Genomic DNA, 19,607 nt, shown 5'->3' with positions numbered 1-19,607 from the left:
TAAAATTTAGGTTTTCTAGGAAACATACTATAGATAAATTTTTATATGGTAGCGAGTGTGTGATACTATAGGGGGTTAATGATAAGGTACTGACGATGCTAAACTAACAGAACTTTACTCCTTTGTAACTGCCTCTTGTGATTACGGACTTATTCCATGCGGGTTATCAACAGCTCATTTTAAACGATTCGTATCTTGGAAGATTGCTGGTGTAGCAGATTTATAGATAATGTTAAGGAACTTGAAAAAAGGACAATGTACATATCGTGCTTTATTATTTTCTTGATGTTACTAATTATAATTAATACTTCATTGCATATACCAAATTACAATTATATTAATAAACAGGTACAAATTGGTTCATAATGAATAAAATATTAAACTACATACGTCATATGTATGTAGGAAACCAAACGTAATAAAAGAATTATTGTCACTTTAGAATTTTGATTTCATAGTTTTTCTCATTTTACTGTGACTAGTTGATAGTTCCAACTTTAGTGTTTTAGCAGTAATAATTTATCTTTGTACTTTTCATATACTTTAGAGTGTTAATTTATACATAGATAATTTGCATTGTATATTGTAATCTTTCCATCATGAAATTTTATTAAATTCCTCTATTTTTTTATCGTTCCATTCTAGATTCATATTTATTATCTTATAAATATAAGTTTCCGATAACATAAAATCTTAAATATATTAACAAATGTATCTTAATCTAGACTATAACTACAACTCTGTGGTAAGTTCGTCTTGGGGTCGCCTGGTCATCTCAAATAACTCGTCTTCTAGCCAAACACTTTCTCTTCTTACAATTGGTCGTCTCTCCCAGGGATCTGTGAGTACTATGGACTCTGATTCTATTTGAGAGTAGCTTGGTGGTCTTCCACTCCACGGGCTTTCCTTATCTAAAATATGACTATCATAGGATGTAGGAGAGTATGAGGGGGGTTTGAAGGTGGAGAATGATTGAGTGGTGTCATCTGACCGCTGGCTCGGTGGGGACGACAAGTTCACGAGTTCTGTTTGTTGACATGACTGATTAATACCGAGACGACTGTAGCGTTTGAGTATTCTGGAAAAAGTTAATAATTTTATTATTATAAAATAAGAACAGTGTTTTCATTCTTTTGTTTTAATATTTTTTTGGCCTGGTAACGAAACCATGTTTTCATTCTTAATTTTAAATACTAATAAGTACACAGCTCAGTCTCTTTTACAGCTCTATGACGAGTTGATATAAGAAAAAACTTTCTGTCTGTTAATTTTTTTTACAAATGCATGATTCGCCTTTAAAAATTCGCGCCAAAACGTAATCCATACTCGACACCGATTTTCTTCGTTATTCTTGACAATTGACACACACTTTTTGAATTCCTAATTCACCTAATAAAATGTTGACGTAAAATTGTACCTACTCTTGTTATGCTGGTTAAAACTTGCACTTAATTATTCGAATGTGACATGACCTTTCCAGACCTAGATTACTCACGAAGCACATGTTAAGCTCTTATCTTTATTTCTCAAGAGCACTTACGTTTAAGTGAATGCTTGAAATATAAAGAGATAAAAATTTATAGGCTGTATTAAGAATGAGAGGGGAAGATTATTTTTAGACTTGAAGAGCGTCATGAGCTACAATGTCAGAGCGGTACTGCCTTGCGATTCTGTAACTCACTTTTCGAACTCTCACAGCGTTTTTCACAGCGGCGGTCGCGCCCAAAACAGTCGTGAAGCAGTCATTTTACGATTTGGCATTCTGATAAGGAGGGAGCTTGTAGTTTATTGTGTCGAAAAGTGAGTTACAGAATCGCAAGGCAGATATTTTTTTAAATACTCACGTCACGGGAACCTCATCTGATATTAACACTCAATGCCAAAGGGGACGCGAGTACGTTGCGAGCCTCATTAAGTGATTGGGGTATAAGAATAATTTAAATAGTTACCGATCAGCCCAGCTCGCGAGTCGAGACCATTCTTCAGGCACCACAGGTATATGCTGTTTGTTCAGCAGTATTAGTAGCTTTGCCAGATCACTCAAGACACAGCTGAAAAGATAATAACTTTTTATATAAACGTACTGAACTGTTCGCCTCCTAACTTAAAATTCTCATTTAAAAAAATATTTACCTATAAGCCATTGCAGCATCATTATTCCCGAGCTGGTAGAGCTCTCGCACCTGGTGTCTCGTGTGGTTGAGTATAGCTAGTAGAGTGTATGCGTGAGGCTAAAAAAATAATTTTTTTCATGTTATTACTTGAAAAAAATTAAAATTAAAACAAGAAGGCGTGCGTGCGTTTTGTAGCTCAAGAAAGCTCGTAAATAACATTCATACCATATGTATAAAATACACACGCTTCTTTATAATTTTGAGACAGTTTACTGCCTGTGCGGTTCAGTGATTAACTTATAGAACATATAAGTAATTGGGCTTGTAATATAGTATATAAATCGAAATGCCGTAAAAAAAATATTTATAAAACAAGGAAGGAACACTTCGTTTTCCTTGTGCCTATGAATGCGGTCTATTCATAGGCACAAGGAAAACGAAGTGTTCCTTCCTTGTTTTATAAATATTTTTTTTACGGCATTGCGATTTATATACTATATTACAAGCCCAATTACTTATATGTTCTATAAGTTAATCACTGAACCGCACAGGCAGTAAACTGTCTCAAAATTATAAAGAAGCGTGTGTATTTTATACATATGGTATGAATGTTATTTACGAGCTTTCTTGAGCTACAAAACGCACGCACGCCTTCTTGTTTAGAAATCAATGTAACTAATATCTTTATTAATCACACCACACACATTTGCAAACGCCCAACCGGTTTGTAGAAAGTGATTTTCATCTAATTGAAAGCGACATGATATTCATATCTGTCAGCAACGTGCCGTGAAGCAAGCACGGTGAATTAACGGCGAACAAAAAAATCATGGCGCTTTTTATTACAAGAGATGAAAAACAGTTTTGGCATAGCGTAACGAAACTGTTCTTTTAGTAAAATAATGCTTTTAAAGACACTTTATTGGAAGATATAAAAACTATTTTAAATGGAACACCGCTTTCAAACACAGCATATTTGCCGCGTTTTGTGGGTTTTGAATATAAATTAATTTATCGATTTACAAAATTATTAATCTGTGAACAGAGATTATTAATAAAATGCATGTATGTGATAACATCTTACTCAACATCAAATTCGGCTTTAATAGTTATTCTGTTGAGAAAAAAGATGCCAATTAAAAGAACGCTTTTTTCGGTAACTTGAAGTTTTATCTACGCTACCGATAGCGTTACGTTGTAATTGCGAGTGTTTTGGCGTGTTGTTTACATCCACGCTCGTCGAGTAGGCTTTGATTTCACGCGCCTACACTTCCTAACCTCGTTTCGTTACACGCTATCAAGACCGAGTAATCGTTTCATTGTTATGCAGGTTTATAATATGTATAGATTAAATGGAAGCAATAGTATAGTAATAAAATAATTACAATCTAGTATGTGTGATTTGTATAATTCCTCATTATCCATTAGTAGATAGTTATAGTTTGACGGGAATTTATATCAGGAGCTCGAGTTATACGTATAGTGCGTTACGAACTAAGCCATGGTGGCCTTTATTTTTATAAAATATTAGTAATAAAATAAGATTTTCGCTTTTCACATATTTTTTCAAGTTTCGAATGTTTGAATCGAAGTTGTGAAAATGTTCTAGTGCCAACATATAATATATATCTATATAAACTTCCGAACTTTATACTATAGCCAACCTTCACTCTTTGCACTATTCATTAATCTTATGAATTACTCATGAACTTACTCGTAAACAGTCCAGCTGTTTGTGAAATTCTCTTAGTTGCGCGTCATCATCGTGATTTGGTTGCGGTAGAGGGTGTGCGTGCGGCCTTTTCTTGCAACGTGCGTAGGCAGCCCCCACAGCTACCAAAATTATACAGGCAGCTACTCCACACGCGCCGCCAATTAATATCTGTAGAATGTTATCGTATAAGTGAGTACCAGCCTATGATGTTTAATATTACATCCCATGAGAGAAGAATAGAGATTTTTGACTAAATAAGCAAGCAATTTACAAATTTTCTAAGAATACCCTTATATCTCCATTAAAAAACTTTAAACCATAAAAGGCTATTTAGCTAAATTTAAAAAATTATTTCGGATTACTAAAGACTCTATACAAATGAAAAAACTCAAAAGTAAAGTACCTATGGAGTTTTTTTTTATTTTGCCCATTCTTCTCCATGTAAAACTACCTTCTGGAAGGGGCAACTAAACTCATTCGTTTTTATATTTTTAACTTGTAATTTTGACTTTCAAAAGTGCCTTTTTAATAGGCCTAATTGAAATAAATGATTTGACTTTGAATTCATCGTTCATAACTTGTAGAACCCGCCAAAACACTTATCTATCAAGATGGCGTCACAGGGACTATGATGTCAACACGAAAACAAACGTCAATTTTTTTACGTGTTAATAATCATTATGAAATTACATAAACATACACATATATATAGACAAGCAAATACATACTACGAGTATTTACAAGCATGCTATCGTCGATTCGACTAATTTCTGATAGTTTTGTTAATTACTGCAAATAAAAACAAATACATATTTTTAAATATGGATTTTTTGACAAATGACAAGTTATTTAACTCAAAAACGTTTTTAAAGGCCTTGTTTTATACAGATTACTCTTAATATCACTTTGTTTGTCATACTCTCTAGTAGCATATTGTAAAACTAAAGAGATACTGAGAACTTGGCGCTTCTGAGTTTGTTTCTTGGAAATCCTCTTTGGAACTAGAGTACCGACTTGTCTAGCAGACATAGTTTCTGAGTACAATAATGACATATTTACTTCTAATAAACGCTTATGTTTACGTTTCCACGCGAACGTACTAACAGCTAAAATATACTATAGGTATATATCAAAGAAAAAGTCGTTCACCTCATTAAACATTAAATCGTAATTAGCTACTACTTATATATATTAATTGTGACTTAATTAACTCTTGGATTAGCTTTTACATTTTTGTTTTTAGATATTACTTTATTTTCGTTATAGGTAGCGGTATATGTTATTTTGAGTTTGAGTTTTTGTTAATTATTTATGCACTTCTTATACTTAACCCTCTGTAGATGTTTATTTTTTATTGTTCCATATATTAGGGTTGCCTGGAAGAAATCGCTTGTTAGCGATAAAGCCGCCCGTTGCGTAATAACTTGTGTACCTAACCTGCTTTTTTATATGTATGTTTTTGTATAAGGTAACGAAGTGTAAATAAATAAATGAAAATATAATCAACAGTTTAGGTTTCTAGTCACCAAAATTGGCAAAACGGATTCTGTAATACGAAAGCGTACATAACTCATTTACCTATATTACAGTATTGAAACCGAATTATGCAAAAGGAATTCGTAATTCAAATTACAGTGAGGTTAATCTTGTAATGTTGCTTCATTAAAAGCGCATCAAAACGACGACTGTGTTTATGAGATGAGTTTGTTTGCTCATAGGCGTTGTGACCTACTTCCTAGCTATAAATATCTGATTTATAGAATTTCCATACACGGTGTGTATTTAAACAGCTGTTTTTATTGACTGTACATGCTATATGATAGTTTGCACAATATTACAATACTTGAGCTTGCTTTGTATATTTTTTTTGTATGTTTTATTTGCTTTGCTTTGTTCCATTAGTTTTATCTAGGTATATATAACTGTGTCTTATGTAGATTTTGCACTTCTTGCGCTCATCTGATCTAAATTCTTTTTCACCGTGGTTGCCTGGAAGAGATCGTTCGAAAGCGATAAAGCCGCCAGTTGCGCTCATTTTTATTTAATTATGTTAATTGTACTATATTTCTGTATACTTGCAACGAAGTCTTAATAGATACATAAATATGTACATCTAGATACCTGCACTTTTGTAAGTATTATGCATATTCTCATGGTCCGAAGTAATACTTACTTCGTGATACACATGTCCTGGGTAGCAGACTCTGCCCATGAGCTGGTCATCGTGTGCCCAAGATTCCCGAGTCCCTGGTGGACACTCGTGGGCGCACGAGCCTCCTGGCCATATGAGAAGGCGCGCACATTTAATGCATCCGTCAGCTGAACATCTCACGCATTCGGAACCGCATCCTGAAATGATAATTTATTATTACAGAAACCTAATATATAAAATTCTCGTGTCGCGGTGTTTGTAGTTAAACTCCTCTGAAACGGCTTGACCGATTCTCATGAAATTTGTGCATATTGGGTATGTCTGAGAATCGGACATCTATTATTCATCCCCCTAAATGTTAAGGGTAGTCCACCCCTAAATTTTTTTTATAGATATTTTTATGTTTTATGATACAGCATTAAAAAATACATACATACCACCATAAATTTTCAACCCTCTACGATCAATCCCTATTTTTTATTATACATAGTAGATAGTTATTTTTATTGAACTAAAAAAATGTTTTTAGAAATAATAAACAAGGCAAAACGACGTTTGCCGGGTCAGATAGTATTTTATAATTTTTGTCTTTAGTCCATCAGGTTGAATTTAATACAATATGTAGGCTATATAAAGGGATCATCGTGGCTTAGTTTTTAAGACGGTGGATGTCTTGGGTTCAATTTCTGATGAAATAGTATAGCTCAGAAGAACAATCAACTTATCTCAAAAAAGTGATAAATGTAACATAAAGAAATGCCAATTAGAAAACTTTAAAAAGCCTTTTTTAAACTCTGTTTATCTAAAATGGAGTTCGTTTTAATTCAAGAATTTATATTTCCTTAAGGTAATTGAAATAACAAGTGGAAAATGTTTATTTTTCTTAGGCCTCCTATGGTTGAAAAGTTTCTCACGGAAAAGGGAAGTGGTTGTTTAATGAGTAGAAACGTAGAAATATTACATTAATAACCTCTTACGTAATAGACACTAACTACTTCTGGTTAGAAATTCTATTGATATGTTTGTCTATAGCTGTGTTGGCCTAATGGATTGAGCACTCGACTCTGAACTAACAGTGACAGCAACGGACTACACAAATAATTTAAATTATTTACTTAAATCGTTTCTTTGTTTCTAGCAGTTCTGATCAGTGAGAGACAAATTACAGTTTCCACCAAAAAGCTTATTAAGGGTAGGAAGGATGTTTTTGACGTGACAACGTCTTATAATTCGATGGAGCCGGCTGCACGCACGAAAAAACATACTCATGCGGCGTTACCTCGCTCTGAGGCGTTCCATTTAAGGCTTGAAGTGCAAGCGAGAGCGCGAAGCGACAGAGAGGCACAATCGGACTCCGCGCTCTTCAGCGTTCGACATCTGTCTCTCTCAGACTTGAGTGAGCGATTCGTGACGTTGTCACGTTCAACTATCGTCAGTACCGATTTTACAGACAACCGATTTTTTATAAAACTTTTAGCGTCAATGTTGGTATTAAATATAGAATAGCACCCACGTGAAAACCTAGGAGTCCCGTTTCATCTTGGTAAACACATGATTAAATCTAAACACAATAACGTAAACAATCATGGAATTCTTGTAACTCTAGACGCCGATGTTATTAAGCTTTACAAAAGACTCGTGGGTTTTCACGTGGGCGCGTTCTATATTTAAAACCAATATTGACGCTAAAAGTTTTATAAAAAAAACATCCTTCCCTTTGAAATAAAATCATAAAAGCCTGTAAACGTGTGACCTTCACAAGACATACTTAATAAACCTGTGAAAAAAAAAACAATTTTTGCTTATGCTTAGACATTATTGTCTATGTCCTTTACCATTCTCTATTGCGTATTGAATATTCAACATCTCAATACTTTCCAAAGGGAAAGCGAACGCGATTAGTAAGTCACTGTCAAATTAACGGGACTATGCAATCACAGAGCCAACTGTAATCTCAATATGCTAACGATACCGTTCAATGTTATATCAATGAAACGAAGGTAGCGTTAGTATATTTTGCATCGTAAAAGTTGAGCTGTTCAAAGACTAACACAAATAACAATCTAATATATAAAATTCTCGTGTCGCGGTGTTTGTGGTTAAACTCCTCCGAAACGGCTTGACCGATTTTCATGAAATTTTGTGTGCATATTGGGTATAACTGAGAATCGGACAACATCTATTTTTCATCCCCCTAAATGTTAAGGGTAGTCCACCACGATTTTTTTTTTAATTTTTAGATACATGTTTTTATTTTTATCTTTTTAATGATACAGCATTAAAAAATACATACAACCCCCAATTTTCACCCCTCTACGATAAACCCCTATTTTCCTATTATAAATGATATACATGGCAAAACGACGTTTGCCCGGTCAGCTAGTAATGTATAAAGATCTTTATGGTTTTACGTTTTAGATTTGTTGTATTTTAATAAGTACTAATAAATTAACACGACACAATAAAAAATTTACACTAATAATTAATCGGCAAGCCGGTTGATTTCTGTTATACAGCTTGTCCTTGGACATAGGCCTCCTCTTAGAGCTTCCAGTCTCCTCTGTTTCTAGCATTACGTAGCCACGAGCCAGCTGCTCTTCGCACATCATCTTCCCATATTTTTATTTGTCTTCCTCGTTTTCTTTTGTCTAACGAGGAAGTCATTCTTTATTTTTATGTTTAGTGTAGTTTATTTTTTAAGAGAAGTATTGACTTCTTTCTTCTTCGTTCTGCGTGCGACTCTCATTTCTGAGGTCATAGGTTCGGCTGTGTCCCAATGGACATTCTGTATATTTGCGCATTTACCACTTAGGAAAACATCGTGAGGATATCGGCATGTCTTAGATCCAAGAAGTCGACCGCGTGTCACTGAAGGCTGATCATTTACTTGCCTTTTAAAGACATAGAGATGAGACAGATCATAGCCCCAGTCCTACTAGGTTTAGCCAATCTCCGCCAGAGTTGACTAGAAGAAGCTGCTCTTAGCATTATCCGTATCTTTTTACATCTTTCTCACTTTATTATTACCCGTTTTGAGAGGTAATAAAGTGAGACTAAAGTGAACTGAGGTGAAAAGGAAAATCAGTTCTAGACTGTTTAAGTTTTTATGAATAAGAAGATGTGGTAAGCATTGCGTTATTATACTTTAATGAGAATGATTCGTCATGTTTTTCACTTTCAACTCTTATTTAAAATTTATATTTGTAATTTGGTAATACAGGTAGGCATTGCATTTGCTAGATGGAAAATTAACATTTTCTTACTAAGTCCCAGATGTTACGTATAATTTGACCATGGTTGCCACTTGTATCAACAATTAATTGTAACATTCTTACATTAAACACTACTAAAATTTAAATCTTACTTCATAACAGAAACAATTTTTCTTGTACACAAACTAAAGAAAATGTTTAAAAAATGCATTATATCTAAATCACGCGCTTGTAATAATAGTTAAAAATACAAAAGTGAATTCATACATAATCTAGATACTCACAATCTTTGACTGTATTACGCAGTTAACCTTTACGTGATCTATGTTATTAATGTAATTACTCTAGTGGGCAGTATGACTTAATATACGACGTATTTGCAATAAAACCTGCATAATACCTTATATAAAACCTCACATTATGCTTTTATTTGCACAAGATTCTTTTTAGAATTGGAGTCTGTTGCGAAATACTAGTATATCGTAAGAGTCTAGCTTTCATATATTTTTAAGGCAGTTTTTGCCGCGCACCACCACTAGCTTCTACTGAAGTATTTTCGAACCAATTCGAATTAGGGTCCTTCAAAGAAAGAGCGTTCCAATTATTAAAAGGCCGGCAACGCACTCGCAAGCCCTCTGGCATTGCGAGTGGCCATAGGCGGCGAATGGACAAATATTGGCTTAATGGTGTGTTATCACTTAACATCAGGGAGCCTCCAGGGTAAGCTGTATTCGTTGAAAAAATCTTTTTAATCTGTGCCTTTTCACTGGTAAAAATCATCTCACATAACCATATGGTGCCTAAGTTTCCTAATAAATGTATTACTTCATAAAATGGTGCCACCTTTGTTAAAACTTTTTGTATTTATGCTAAGCTCACGTTTAGTATATGCCTTCAGGAACCATGGGTTTTATAATCTGTTAAATTGCCTTATAAAAATAAAATTTATCTACTATAATATATAACTCACTCACGTGTGTCGTTTAGAGGCGGCGGCGCATCGGCCGGCCGCAGTTGCGCATGGGCCGCCTCCGCCGTCAACAACGCGAGCGCCACCAGCAAGTGGCTCATCGCATCGTGCCCATGGCAGCGTTACTGAAATAATGATAATAAATACCATAAATATTTTCCATATTCATGTTTTCTAGGTGAGGTCGCTATGTGACATTTTTATTTCTACTGCAATTATTCTTTGTATTTATAATTAATATATGTATAAAAAAATTGAAAATACATACACAAAAAATATGTGTGTGTAAAGTACACACACATATTTTTGTACACGCGTTAGAAGCTATACTTCTTTGGCGTAACATGATAAAAATATTTTATTTTATTTTATCTTTCGCCTTATTCTACGTTTGTAGAAAAAAAGGTATTTAATACATTGAAAGTTTTATTATAACGCATTATTTAAAAGCTTATTTAAATGTCACAAAAAAAATATTTCTACATAATTTTTATTTTAAAATGACGCTAACTTCAAGGTGTCGGTATTTTGTGACGGTGTGCGCACGCATCGTAAAAATTTACTCTCATCATTTTTCCCTAACGCGCCAAAAGAAGTATAACATCAAAAATGTATCGCATAACTAAATATAAAGTAGTTTCACAGCTAACATCTCTCGGCCAACGAAAAAGGCATCCCTCATACAAAAACAATCGGTTGACAAACGTCAGTCACAATGCGGTTAGGGTTTGGCGAGGATTACATCCGTCAGAGGCGTGAAGTGGGTCACCAGCCAAACCTCAGACTCGTCACTTATAACTGTAAGGACGGGTTTACAAATTAGCCTCTATTAACATTCTATAACTAAACAGTAGAGACATTTCGTCATTGTTACTACCAAGGACTGGCGAATACATTGAACTTTGTCGCTTTGAAATGTGTGAAATGTGTTTAGATGCTGCTTTTTGGCACGTATTATAAAAATAGTTTGGAATTCCGGGGAATACACTTTTTAATCAATGATTACGAAGCCTTATTTTGCCTTGTTAACATAACCTGGCAAATAATATAATAGGCAAGTAGGTGATCAGCCTCCAGTGCCTGACACACGCCGTCGACTTTTTGGGTGTAAGACATGTCGGTTTCCTTACGATGTTTTCTTTCGCCGTTCGAGCAAATGTTAAATGCGCACATAGAGAGAAAGTTCATTGGTGCACAGCCGGGGATAGAACCTAAATCCTCAGGTATGTGAGTCGCACGCTGAAGCCACTAGGCCTACACTGCAGATACTTTAAGTATCGGTACAAACGGTTTAAACATTGTAAGTGTAATAGCACGTTTCATTAAAAATCAATAATCTAAGATGAATGGTTCTATGATGACTAATATTAATATTATTAAAGTAACATAAAAACTTTTGTATGTAAAACATAACTATCAAGCTCTTAACGAGTTTTAATACGTCAGTACAAATTGTTTAATGTTCCACATTCTTTTCTTTGTGAGCGAACGTGACATTCATTGACATTATACAACGCGCGGTATTCACGATTATGGCATTATAAAATCGTTTTGCATTGTCTCGATTGCTAAAATTATGCAAAGTATGAGATATTCCGTTACAACTTAGACACATTTATAGCCTTATGTCACCAAAACAAAACAATTGCGGCCTTATTATAAACATAAATAACGAGTTATCATGGTAAGATCCTTTATCTAAAAATGATATGATCAAGATTTAATATATTATGTGTATTGTATGTATGTGTTTAATATTTTTTATCATACGGGCAAACGAACGTACGGGACGCACAATAAGGGCACAACAAGTCATGGACATAAATTTTAAACAATTGCTCTTTTTTTAAACAATTGAAGGTCGTCCCTCCCAGGGAAGATTTTGATTAGAGCGGGAGTTGATTCCACAGTACACTAGTTATTGTCTCTAATATGCAAACATATAAATTACAGATTTACATAATGAATTCTATAAACAAAGACCATAACCAAGGAATTATGTAAAATAAGATAATTTTTATTCAAATAATATGATTCCCTATTTATTGTTAAAAAGACTTCTTGTGTCTTATTAATTTACTATTGGCTTATAAATATTTATCTAGACTACACGATTTACGAATTAAAAATAACATTTAATTATTTATAGTCTGCTAACTTAAATTTTATTCGTAAACATAAGCCTCGATTAGAGAGCTCGAAAGAGTGCTTTGTCACTTTTATTTACATGCACGTAAGAGCGGTAACGACAACACGACTTTGTACAATTGAATAAAAGGATTGCTATTTAGATGTCATAAGGTTTAGAAAAACTAGGTCTCCATGTTAGACATTAACCTACTTAAGAAAACCAGTAGCGCATTCCGAAGTGATTGCGTTGACAAGAATTAATTTAATTGTAGTTAACCATTTTAATCATAATCTTGGTTTCGTAAACTCGTATAAGTATACTAGTACGGACAGTACAAATCTAGTAGATTTTTTAACCTTTCATTCTTATAATAATAGTCTCACTGTTTTAGCTACAACAATCATTCGCCTGTTTTTCTGTCTATGTACCTTTTTCTAGGTCAAAGCATAGAGGGCTTTATTTTTTAAACCTCAACTAGAAAATGTCTTTCCTATAGTGAAGAACACCCTTTTATAATATAATCCATTTTCATTATATTTAACTAATTTTTATTGAATTTCCGATTGAATATTACACGATAAGTGTAGTTAGTAATAATAACTAACGATATTATTTAATGTATTTTTCAGAAGCGTTCGTTCAAGTAAAATAATAAAGTACGTGAAGAAATTATGTTTCATGTTTATGGTATAGAAATACTCTCAAGATATTATATTTATATAAAGTTAATAAACACTAAAAACTTATAGTGTTGGTTTAAACTATAAATAATTTGTTTGGTCGTGTCATATTGTACGCATATAGGAAGTTTCGTTCAACTACGCTTTACGCCGGTGAAAGTTGCGGCTGACGCACTTTTGTTCACAAACTCGTTGTTATAATAAGCCGGTACGTCAAAGAAATCCAAAATGGCGTTTGTGGAAGCATGGTGAATAATGTTAGCCCTTGACACAGCTCTGTATCAAATCTGTATTTTAAACAGAACTTGTCAAGATGTTGCCTCAATGTGGCATTCTTAGCACTACTAAGCTTCTAGATCTTTCGAAATATAGATCTTAAATACAGTACCTACCTACTTACTATAATTTTGACATGTCATAAATTATAGAGGGTATAGTAATCACCATCGCAAATTATTTGCTTTTAAACATTAAATGATTTTAGAAGGGGTTTCCAACGCACTGTTTAATACTCCGGCGTTTTACTACGCTTTGTGCGCTGTTAAGTATTTGTAGTTTACGATACAGCTGTGTATTTCACGGCCATTGCACTTACGTCTCTTTTCTAATTTGACGGTTTACGGCATTTTTAATTCGATTAACGGCGAAATTATAGATAACAGTGCTTTATTACTATAAAACGAATTGACTGATTAGTGACTATTTATAAACTGTTTTTTTATATTATGATGTTAGTCTTAGAAAGGGCTAAAATGTAAAAAAAAAAAAATTATACACATATATTGGGTATGTTCCGATATACACTGCGACCACTGTACAGAGTACCGTCAATTTAGTATACTGTGAAACCGTTTCTCTATAGCCAGCTATACTGGTTACAATTTAAAACGGAACGCAGTCCAGTATACTAGTCAGCTTCGTTTTTCGACACAGTTTTCAAATGAGTGCATCAAAGTTTTTCAATTCAACAAGAAAAACTATTATTGGAGTATTATCGCATTAAAAAAATCTATATTAATATTAACTGTCAATTGAATTAATACTACAAAGAAAGTAAGTTAGAATTTTAAATGTTTGTTATTAAACTGTAAGTTATATCAGCCGTTAGGCATTCAAGTGGTTTTGATTGATCACGTGATCAAAGCACTGCGAGTACCTTACCTCGAAAACGCCAGTGCTCGCAGTAGAAGTATAGCGGGGATTTGTGACGTCATATATTTCCCTAGGACGCTGCGGCTGTATACTGGCAGTCCATAGCGGAACGAATTTTTGAACAGTGGGAGCACTATACAGTACTCGCAGTGTATATCGGAACATACCCTAAATGTTACTTTAAACTATGTCTAAGTAATAAAGAAATGATAATTGACACTGACGTAGAAAGTCTATTCCCTATTAAAATAAACATATTAATCAGTAATAGATTCAGTAAGCACCAAAGTAGTTCAAGGTTCATATTATTTAATTTAAATGTAATGTGTAAACGCGAAGCTAAAGTTATTTTCCTAAGCTTTTAGTAAAATTACAATTTAATTTCAGATTAAACAATAACAGGCCTATGTTCTGTAATCACTTAACATCAGGTGAGCCTCCTGCCCGTTTGCCCCCTGTTCTATAAAAAAAAAAACACTATATGAACGTGAGTCGCACGCGCACTACGCAAAATAAACATTGGCCATAATTTTGCTTTATCGTGCTAGTAAATTGGTTTTCCCTGAGCCGTAATGCAATCATGAGCAACCTTGTCAAAGTAGCTGCAATTTCCCTCGATTCTTCGATGACAATGCCATTGTTTACTTTGTGCACGTGTTTACATGTTTTTGTGTAAGAGAAATCGTTGAAACCCCTCAACCGGATATATTCCGGGCCACATGCGGGTTTCTTAGCTATTACGTGTCTACATATTAATAGGTTATAAATTAACTTTCACTCGAGTAGTTTAAATAGAATATGCTTCCGTCCACGATTTAGTCTGTTAACTATAATATAGGCCCTGAGTTACGGCAATAACATGACAAAACCACTTCCATTTTTCGACGACCGTTCTACTATTTTTTATATGGAAGTATTGTTAATGTAATTTTTATACTGTTTTATGTTGCGACAGCAGGTCATACTTTGGATTAAACATTGCGATAATATTACTACGTATCGTATCAATGCTTCATAATGATAACATGTTGGTTTGAAATGTAAATAAAAAATACAGTAATAATAATTATTCATAAAATTTTGCTTGTAGACAATAATTCGTCAATACTATTTAATTCCTCGTTAACCATTTTAAAATAATCTTCTTCTGTGGATTTTAAATCTTCATCATCATCATCTTCGATATCCATATGCGTAGCGTCATCAATTTTATGTTTTAAACGTATTTCTTTAACTCTATTGCCTAATATATGTTCACGACGCGTTTCACGGTCGTAAATTTGATGAACTAGTTGCTTATCTTGGCTGTTAGGAAGGATCATATTTTCGGAAAGGTGAAGGATGTATATTGAACCCTGCTTATCTCCAACTGCAATAGATTCGCCTGATGGGTGCGGTGTTACACGAGTTAGGCCGTGCTTCGAAACATGGAGCGTTGCAACAGGTGCATGATGTTTTCTCAGTAAATCCCAATAGTGGAACACCCCACCTTCACAAATCGCCATATAACTAGAATATCTTAAAGGAGCCCAAGCGACATCAGTTACCTGGTAACGATATGGGCGTGTGACTATAATAGGCGCCGTGCGAACTTCTTCACTCCAAATACGGACGTTCCAATCTCCGCAAGTTATAAACATACGTAGCGTACAAGGACTTCGGTGAACGGCTCTCACAGCACCTTCGTGAGCGTTCCAATAAGATGTCAAAATTTCCGAGTGGCTTCTCCCCATACGATTTGCATTAATTACTAAGCCAGATTCCGTTCCTGTTAAAAACCTTGTAGGAAAGCCGCGATCGAATTCAAGGCTGCTAACACCTTCAGTATTGGAATAACTCGGTTCGACGTTAGGTCCTTGTCTAATTGACATAAAAAGCTGATCAATAGGCTTAGAAAGATATCTTCTATCCCACCAAAGACACTGACCGTCTGGAGATCCAGAGAAAAATTCTGTATTTGTACGCGAATGTGTGTAAAGAAGACCAGTGATTGGCCCACGATGAGAATTATATACAGAAGACTTAGAAACGGTCTCTTGACTACTCCGACTGTCAAAGATATTAACTGTACCGTTCTGAAGACCCGTAATCAATATGTCGGAGTGATCGGGAGAACATACTAACCGCCAGCAAGTAGTTTCCGGGAAAAACTCGTATAATGGAGTTGTTTGTTTATTTATGTCCCATACATAGCAAGTAGTTGGTAACAACATATCTTTTGAGTAATCTTGATAACTGTAGGATGTAACAAGTTTAGGTGTATTTTCATCTGTCCAAACAATGCAAGATACTGGCCGTAGATATGGATCTGTGAATACATTTGCAATTTGAACGTTGTATTTTTCGACTGGCGCTTGAAGGTTCATTGAAGCAAAGTACGTTTGGTACATGTCTATTGCGTTATTTTGATCAATACAATGTTCCAGTTGTGGCTGTAGGCTTAGTATTGCATGAACATACCCGTCCTCGTGTTGAACACGCCGTCTGTGCCGAGCTAGGTGATCTTCATTGTAAAGATGGACATCACGGGGCCAACCGCCTTCAGTATGATTTATGCCTTGCTCGTGCATTACCAATTGTTTCGTGTTTGCTTCGTGTTGAGATTGCGGCATTGTTGCTTGTATTTCTCGGTGAACAGGATTGCGAAGTACATACTGTTTCTGCTCCTCGATATTGGGGTTAATAGAGTCTATTAGGTGCGCAGGTACGTCTTGAAACAATGGTTGTCTACCGAGGTTTTTGCGAAGTTTTGTATATGCATAGGTCGATCGAACGTAGCTTTTCATTTTGTTATTCGTTGTCAACATTTCTAAGTAACCTTTCGTGTCGTTGGTGACGTTTGAATAAATTTGGAAAAAACACGCAGGCCATGATAATGGTGCCAGAATTGAATGGGTAACTAATTTAATGAATTCAAAATTTCTTGAACTGAATAAATAAGATGATCTTTATTACATTTAAATTACATAATTAAAAAAACTAGAACACCGAGTTACGTATTATGAACATCTAGTAATTTTGAAATTCATTTCATAACGAGACTTGCAAAAATGTATTTAGTGGATGCATAACGAAGATAATAGCACCATTAAGGGTAATAAGTATGTGTGCAATGCGATATAAAAAATAATAAAAATTCCGCAAACGTGTAGGATGTATAAAAATTCCAGGAAATATCGCAATGTGTGATTGGAATTATTATGCATTAAGAAATCTTATTGTCCACGTTGTTAGCATAATATTATGCGTAAGAGTTCGAAAAGCTTTGTTTTGGTGTCGCAATGTGTTTGTGGCTTTGAGACTTTGTGTTTTACTTAGATATGCTCAACACAACTTTGACCCAGCATTTTATGGATTCGGTCGGTGTACCTCAAAGATTCCCAAATATTTTAATTTGCTAAAGAAATACACTAAATCCTTACTAAGATTAAATCCTCTTAAAGTGTCTTAAGAAAATAATATTTTTTCAAAACAATTAAATGACGCATAGATACGACACGTTTACCTGTTTAGTTCTTTTGATTCAAATTATAAAGAGTGTATTTTAAAATTAAATGTCTTTAAATATAAAATATCAATTATTCAAGCTCTTATATAAATTAATAAAATCAACTCACAGAATTAACAAACGCAATCCAATTGATTAATAACACAAAACCACATTTTCCTAAAACACTAGAACACAGTTTTTATACACTTTCTAATAAAACGTGCGCGTACGCAGACGCGACCGTCCGTTTCGTGGATAGCGCGTGACTGGTAGTAAGTTGTAGCTTAGTTTATCGTTGAACAAAGTACTTAGGGACTGGTTTCGAGTTCCTCACGATTACGCTACTTTTCTATGAGGGCGGAGGGCCGTGCTAGTTTCCATTTCTTTTGTTGACCCTTTACGACTAGCAATAGTTCCTGTTCGAACGTTCTGATATTTTATAGTTTTATGACAGTTATTGTGCTAAAAGTGTTTCTGTTAATATTGCGTTTTTTATAGGTATTTCCTTGTACATGGTTTTGTATGAGAGTAATAACTACTTCAGTGTCCAATGAATTACATTAGACCATGTTTAGTTTTAGAGTTTAACAGGAAACCTTATGAACATTTATCGTTGGGTATTAATATAAAGCTGAGCCCCGTAATTTAAAACACACTCAATTTATTCGTGGCTAAAATTTTTAAATAGACCAGTCTCGGAGTTAATCTGTTCAACAAAAGATACAAGCTGTAATTTAAATAATTTGTATACCTATAATAATAACTTTGTTAAAAACTTATTTACATATCAGCCTATGTAAGTCTTTTGTGATTTTGATAAAATTTTTGATAAACGAATAAGCAAAAAGTTTCCCTAAACACGAAGATTGTTTTAAATGGCGCTGCCGTGTCTATGTAATAAACAATTTGCAAAACAACATCGCATTCTAAGAACACGGATCACGTTCTTCGAACTTGTGCACAATAGGTGTTCCTTATCGAAATTAAACAATGAGTACTCAATACAATATGTACCTGTTTTAATTACGATTTAAAAACTGTGTCCTTGTATTTCATTTGGCACTGGATTTATTGAATACGTGGTTTTAGTCGTGGTACCGCAATTTTTGTTGATTGAATAGAGGCCGAAACTCTGACGAGAGAATTATACAAATTCTATTATCGACCTCGATTAGAGTACGTTCAATTCTCCCCGGCCTATGGGGCCAGTGATGTTATTCCATTGCTATTTTAAGCTCAAAAGGTCCTAAGTATCATTCATGATCAGTTTGAGGTTGAGTTCTCTAAGTTTAATTAACGCAAGGCGCAAAAAAAGAAAGAGACGACGCCCACCAGAAACCTGGGACGAAAAGAGATAGCGGGGCAAGATTGGAAAATAGTAGCGAAGATGAGAGACAAATGGAAGAATTTGTAGGTGGCCTTCACTACGTCAGAGGTCGTATACTAATATCAAATGTTCGGTCGTATACTAATAAAACAATTTTTTTTTTAATTCCAAAGATTTAGAAGATACAGTTTAACCAACCGAAAAAAAGACACAACCACCGAATTAAGAACCTCCTCATTCTTTTAAGGGGGTAAAAGTATTAATCGAAATATAAACATAAATATATTCGCTCCATGCCCTATTAGGTTTTACAAAACTTCAGCTTTTGACCACTTAAGATTTGAAGATAAAAACCAGATTTGTATCTGTTTTATGGGGTACGTGACTCGCCATGTGTTATTAAGGTTTTAATTAAAAATTGCGTTTGAGTGGCGAGTTAACAGGGCTAATTGGTCATTAGACGGTTGTTAGGTCAAATTACCCATGACCCCTATAATGCCAATAAACGTAAGGCCAGTGTCTTAAAAGCTTATTATAAGGATAATGTCAAAAATGCAATAACAGTAAACAGTCAAGAAGATTCTGAAAGCTTTAACAAGAATAATATATAATACTAGTGGACCCCACAGACGTTGTCCTGCATGATATTTCAAGCGATTAGTAAA

At 34.4% G+C, this 19,607-nt stretch overlaps 2 protein-coding genes across 2 annotated transcripts; both read right to left on the bottom strand.

Moving 5' to 3' along the window:
• Window positions 1-278: 278 nt before the first annotated feature.
• On the bottom strand, window positions 279-17,873 carry LOC125057284. Its single transcript, XM_047660887.1, has 7 exons — window positions 17,743-17,873; window positions 10,167-10,287; window positions 6,002-6,177; window positions 3,829-3,996; window positions 2,134-2,231; window positions 1,950-2,051; window positions 279-1,078 (listed from the first exon to the last, which is right to left on the bottom strand). The coding sequence occupies exons 2-7, from the start codon at window positions 10,261-10,263 to the stop codon at window positions 733-735; spliced, it is 987 nt and encodes a 328-aa protein (XP_047516843.1). The 5' UTR covers window positions 10,264-10,287; window positions 17,743-17,873; the 3' UTR covers window positions 279-732.
• On the bottom strand, window positions 15,196-17,231 carry LOC125057495 (dynein intermediate chain 3, ciliary-like). The gene has a single exon (XM_047661217.1). The coding sequence runs from the start codon at window positions 16,930-16,932 to the stop codon at window positions 15,196-15,198; it is 1,737 nt and encodes a 578-aa protein (XP_047517173.1). The 5' UTR covers window positions 16,933-17,231.
• Window positions 17,874-19,607: the final 1,734 nt, after the last annotated feature.

This window comes from Pieris napi, chromosome 16, assembly GCF_905475465.1.
Source record: "Pieris napi chromosome 16, ilPieNapi1.2, whole genome shotgun sequence".
Classification (NCBI taxonomy): domain Eukaryota; kingdom Metazoa; phylum Arthropoda; class Insecta; order Lepidoptera; family Pieridae; genus Pieris; species Pieris napi.
This window is presented reverse-complemented; position numbering and strand designations above follow the sequence as displayed.

Bases quoted from the DNA above. Each gene is read 5' to 3' on its own strand.
- LOC125057495 (XM_047661217.1), bottom strand. From the start codon at position 16,932: ATGTTGACAACGAATAACAAAATGAAAAGCTACGTTCGATCGACCTAT.
- LOC125057284 (XM_047660887.1), bottom strand. From the start codon at position 10,263: ATGAGCCACTTGCTGGTGGCGCTCGCGTTGTTGACGGCGGAGGCGGCC. The intron at 6,178-10,166 runs GTGAGTGAGTTA...TTATCATTTCAG, and splicing joins GCCGCCTCTAAACGACACAC to GATGCGGTTCCGAATGCGTG. The intron at 1,079-1,949 runs GTAACTATTTAA...AACTTTTTCCAG, and splicing joins CTCGCGAGCTGGGCTGATCG to AATACTCAAACGCTACAGTC.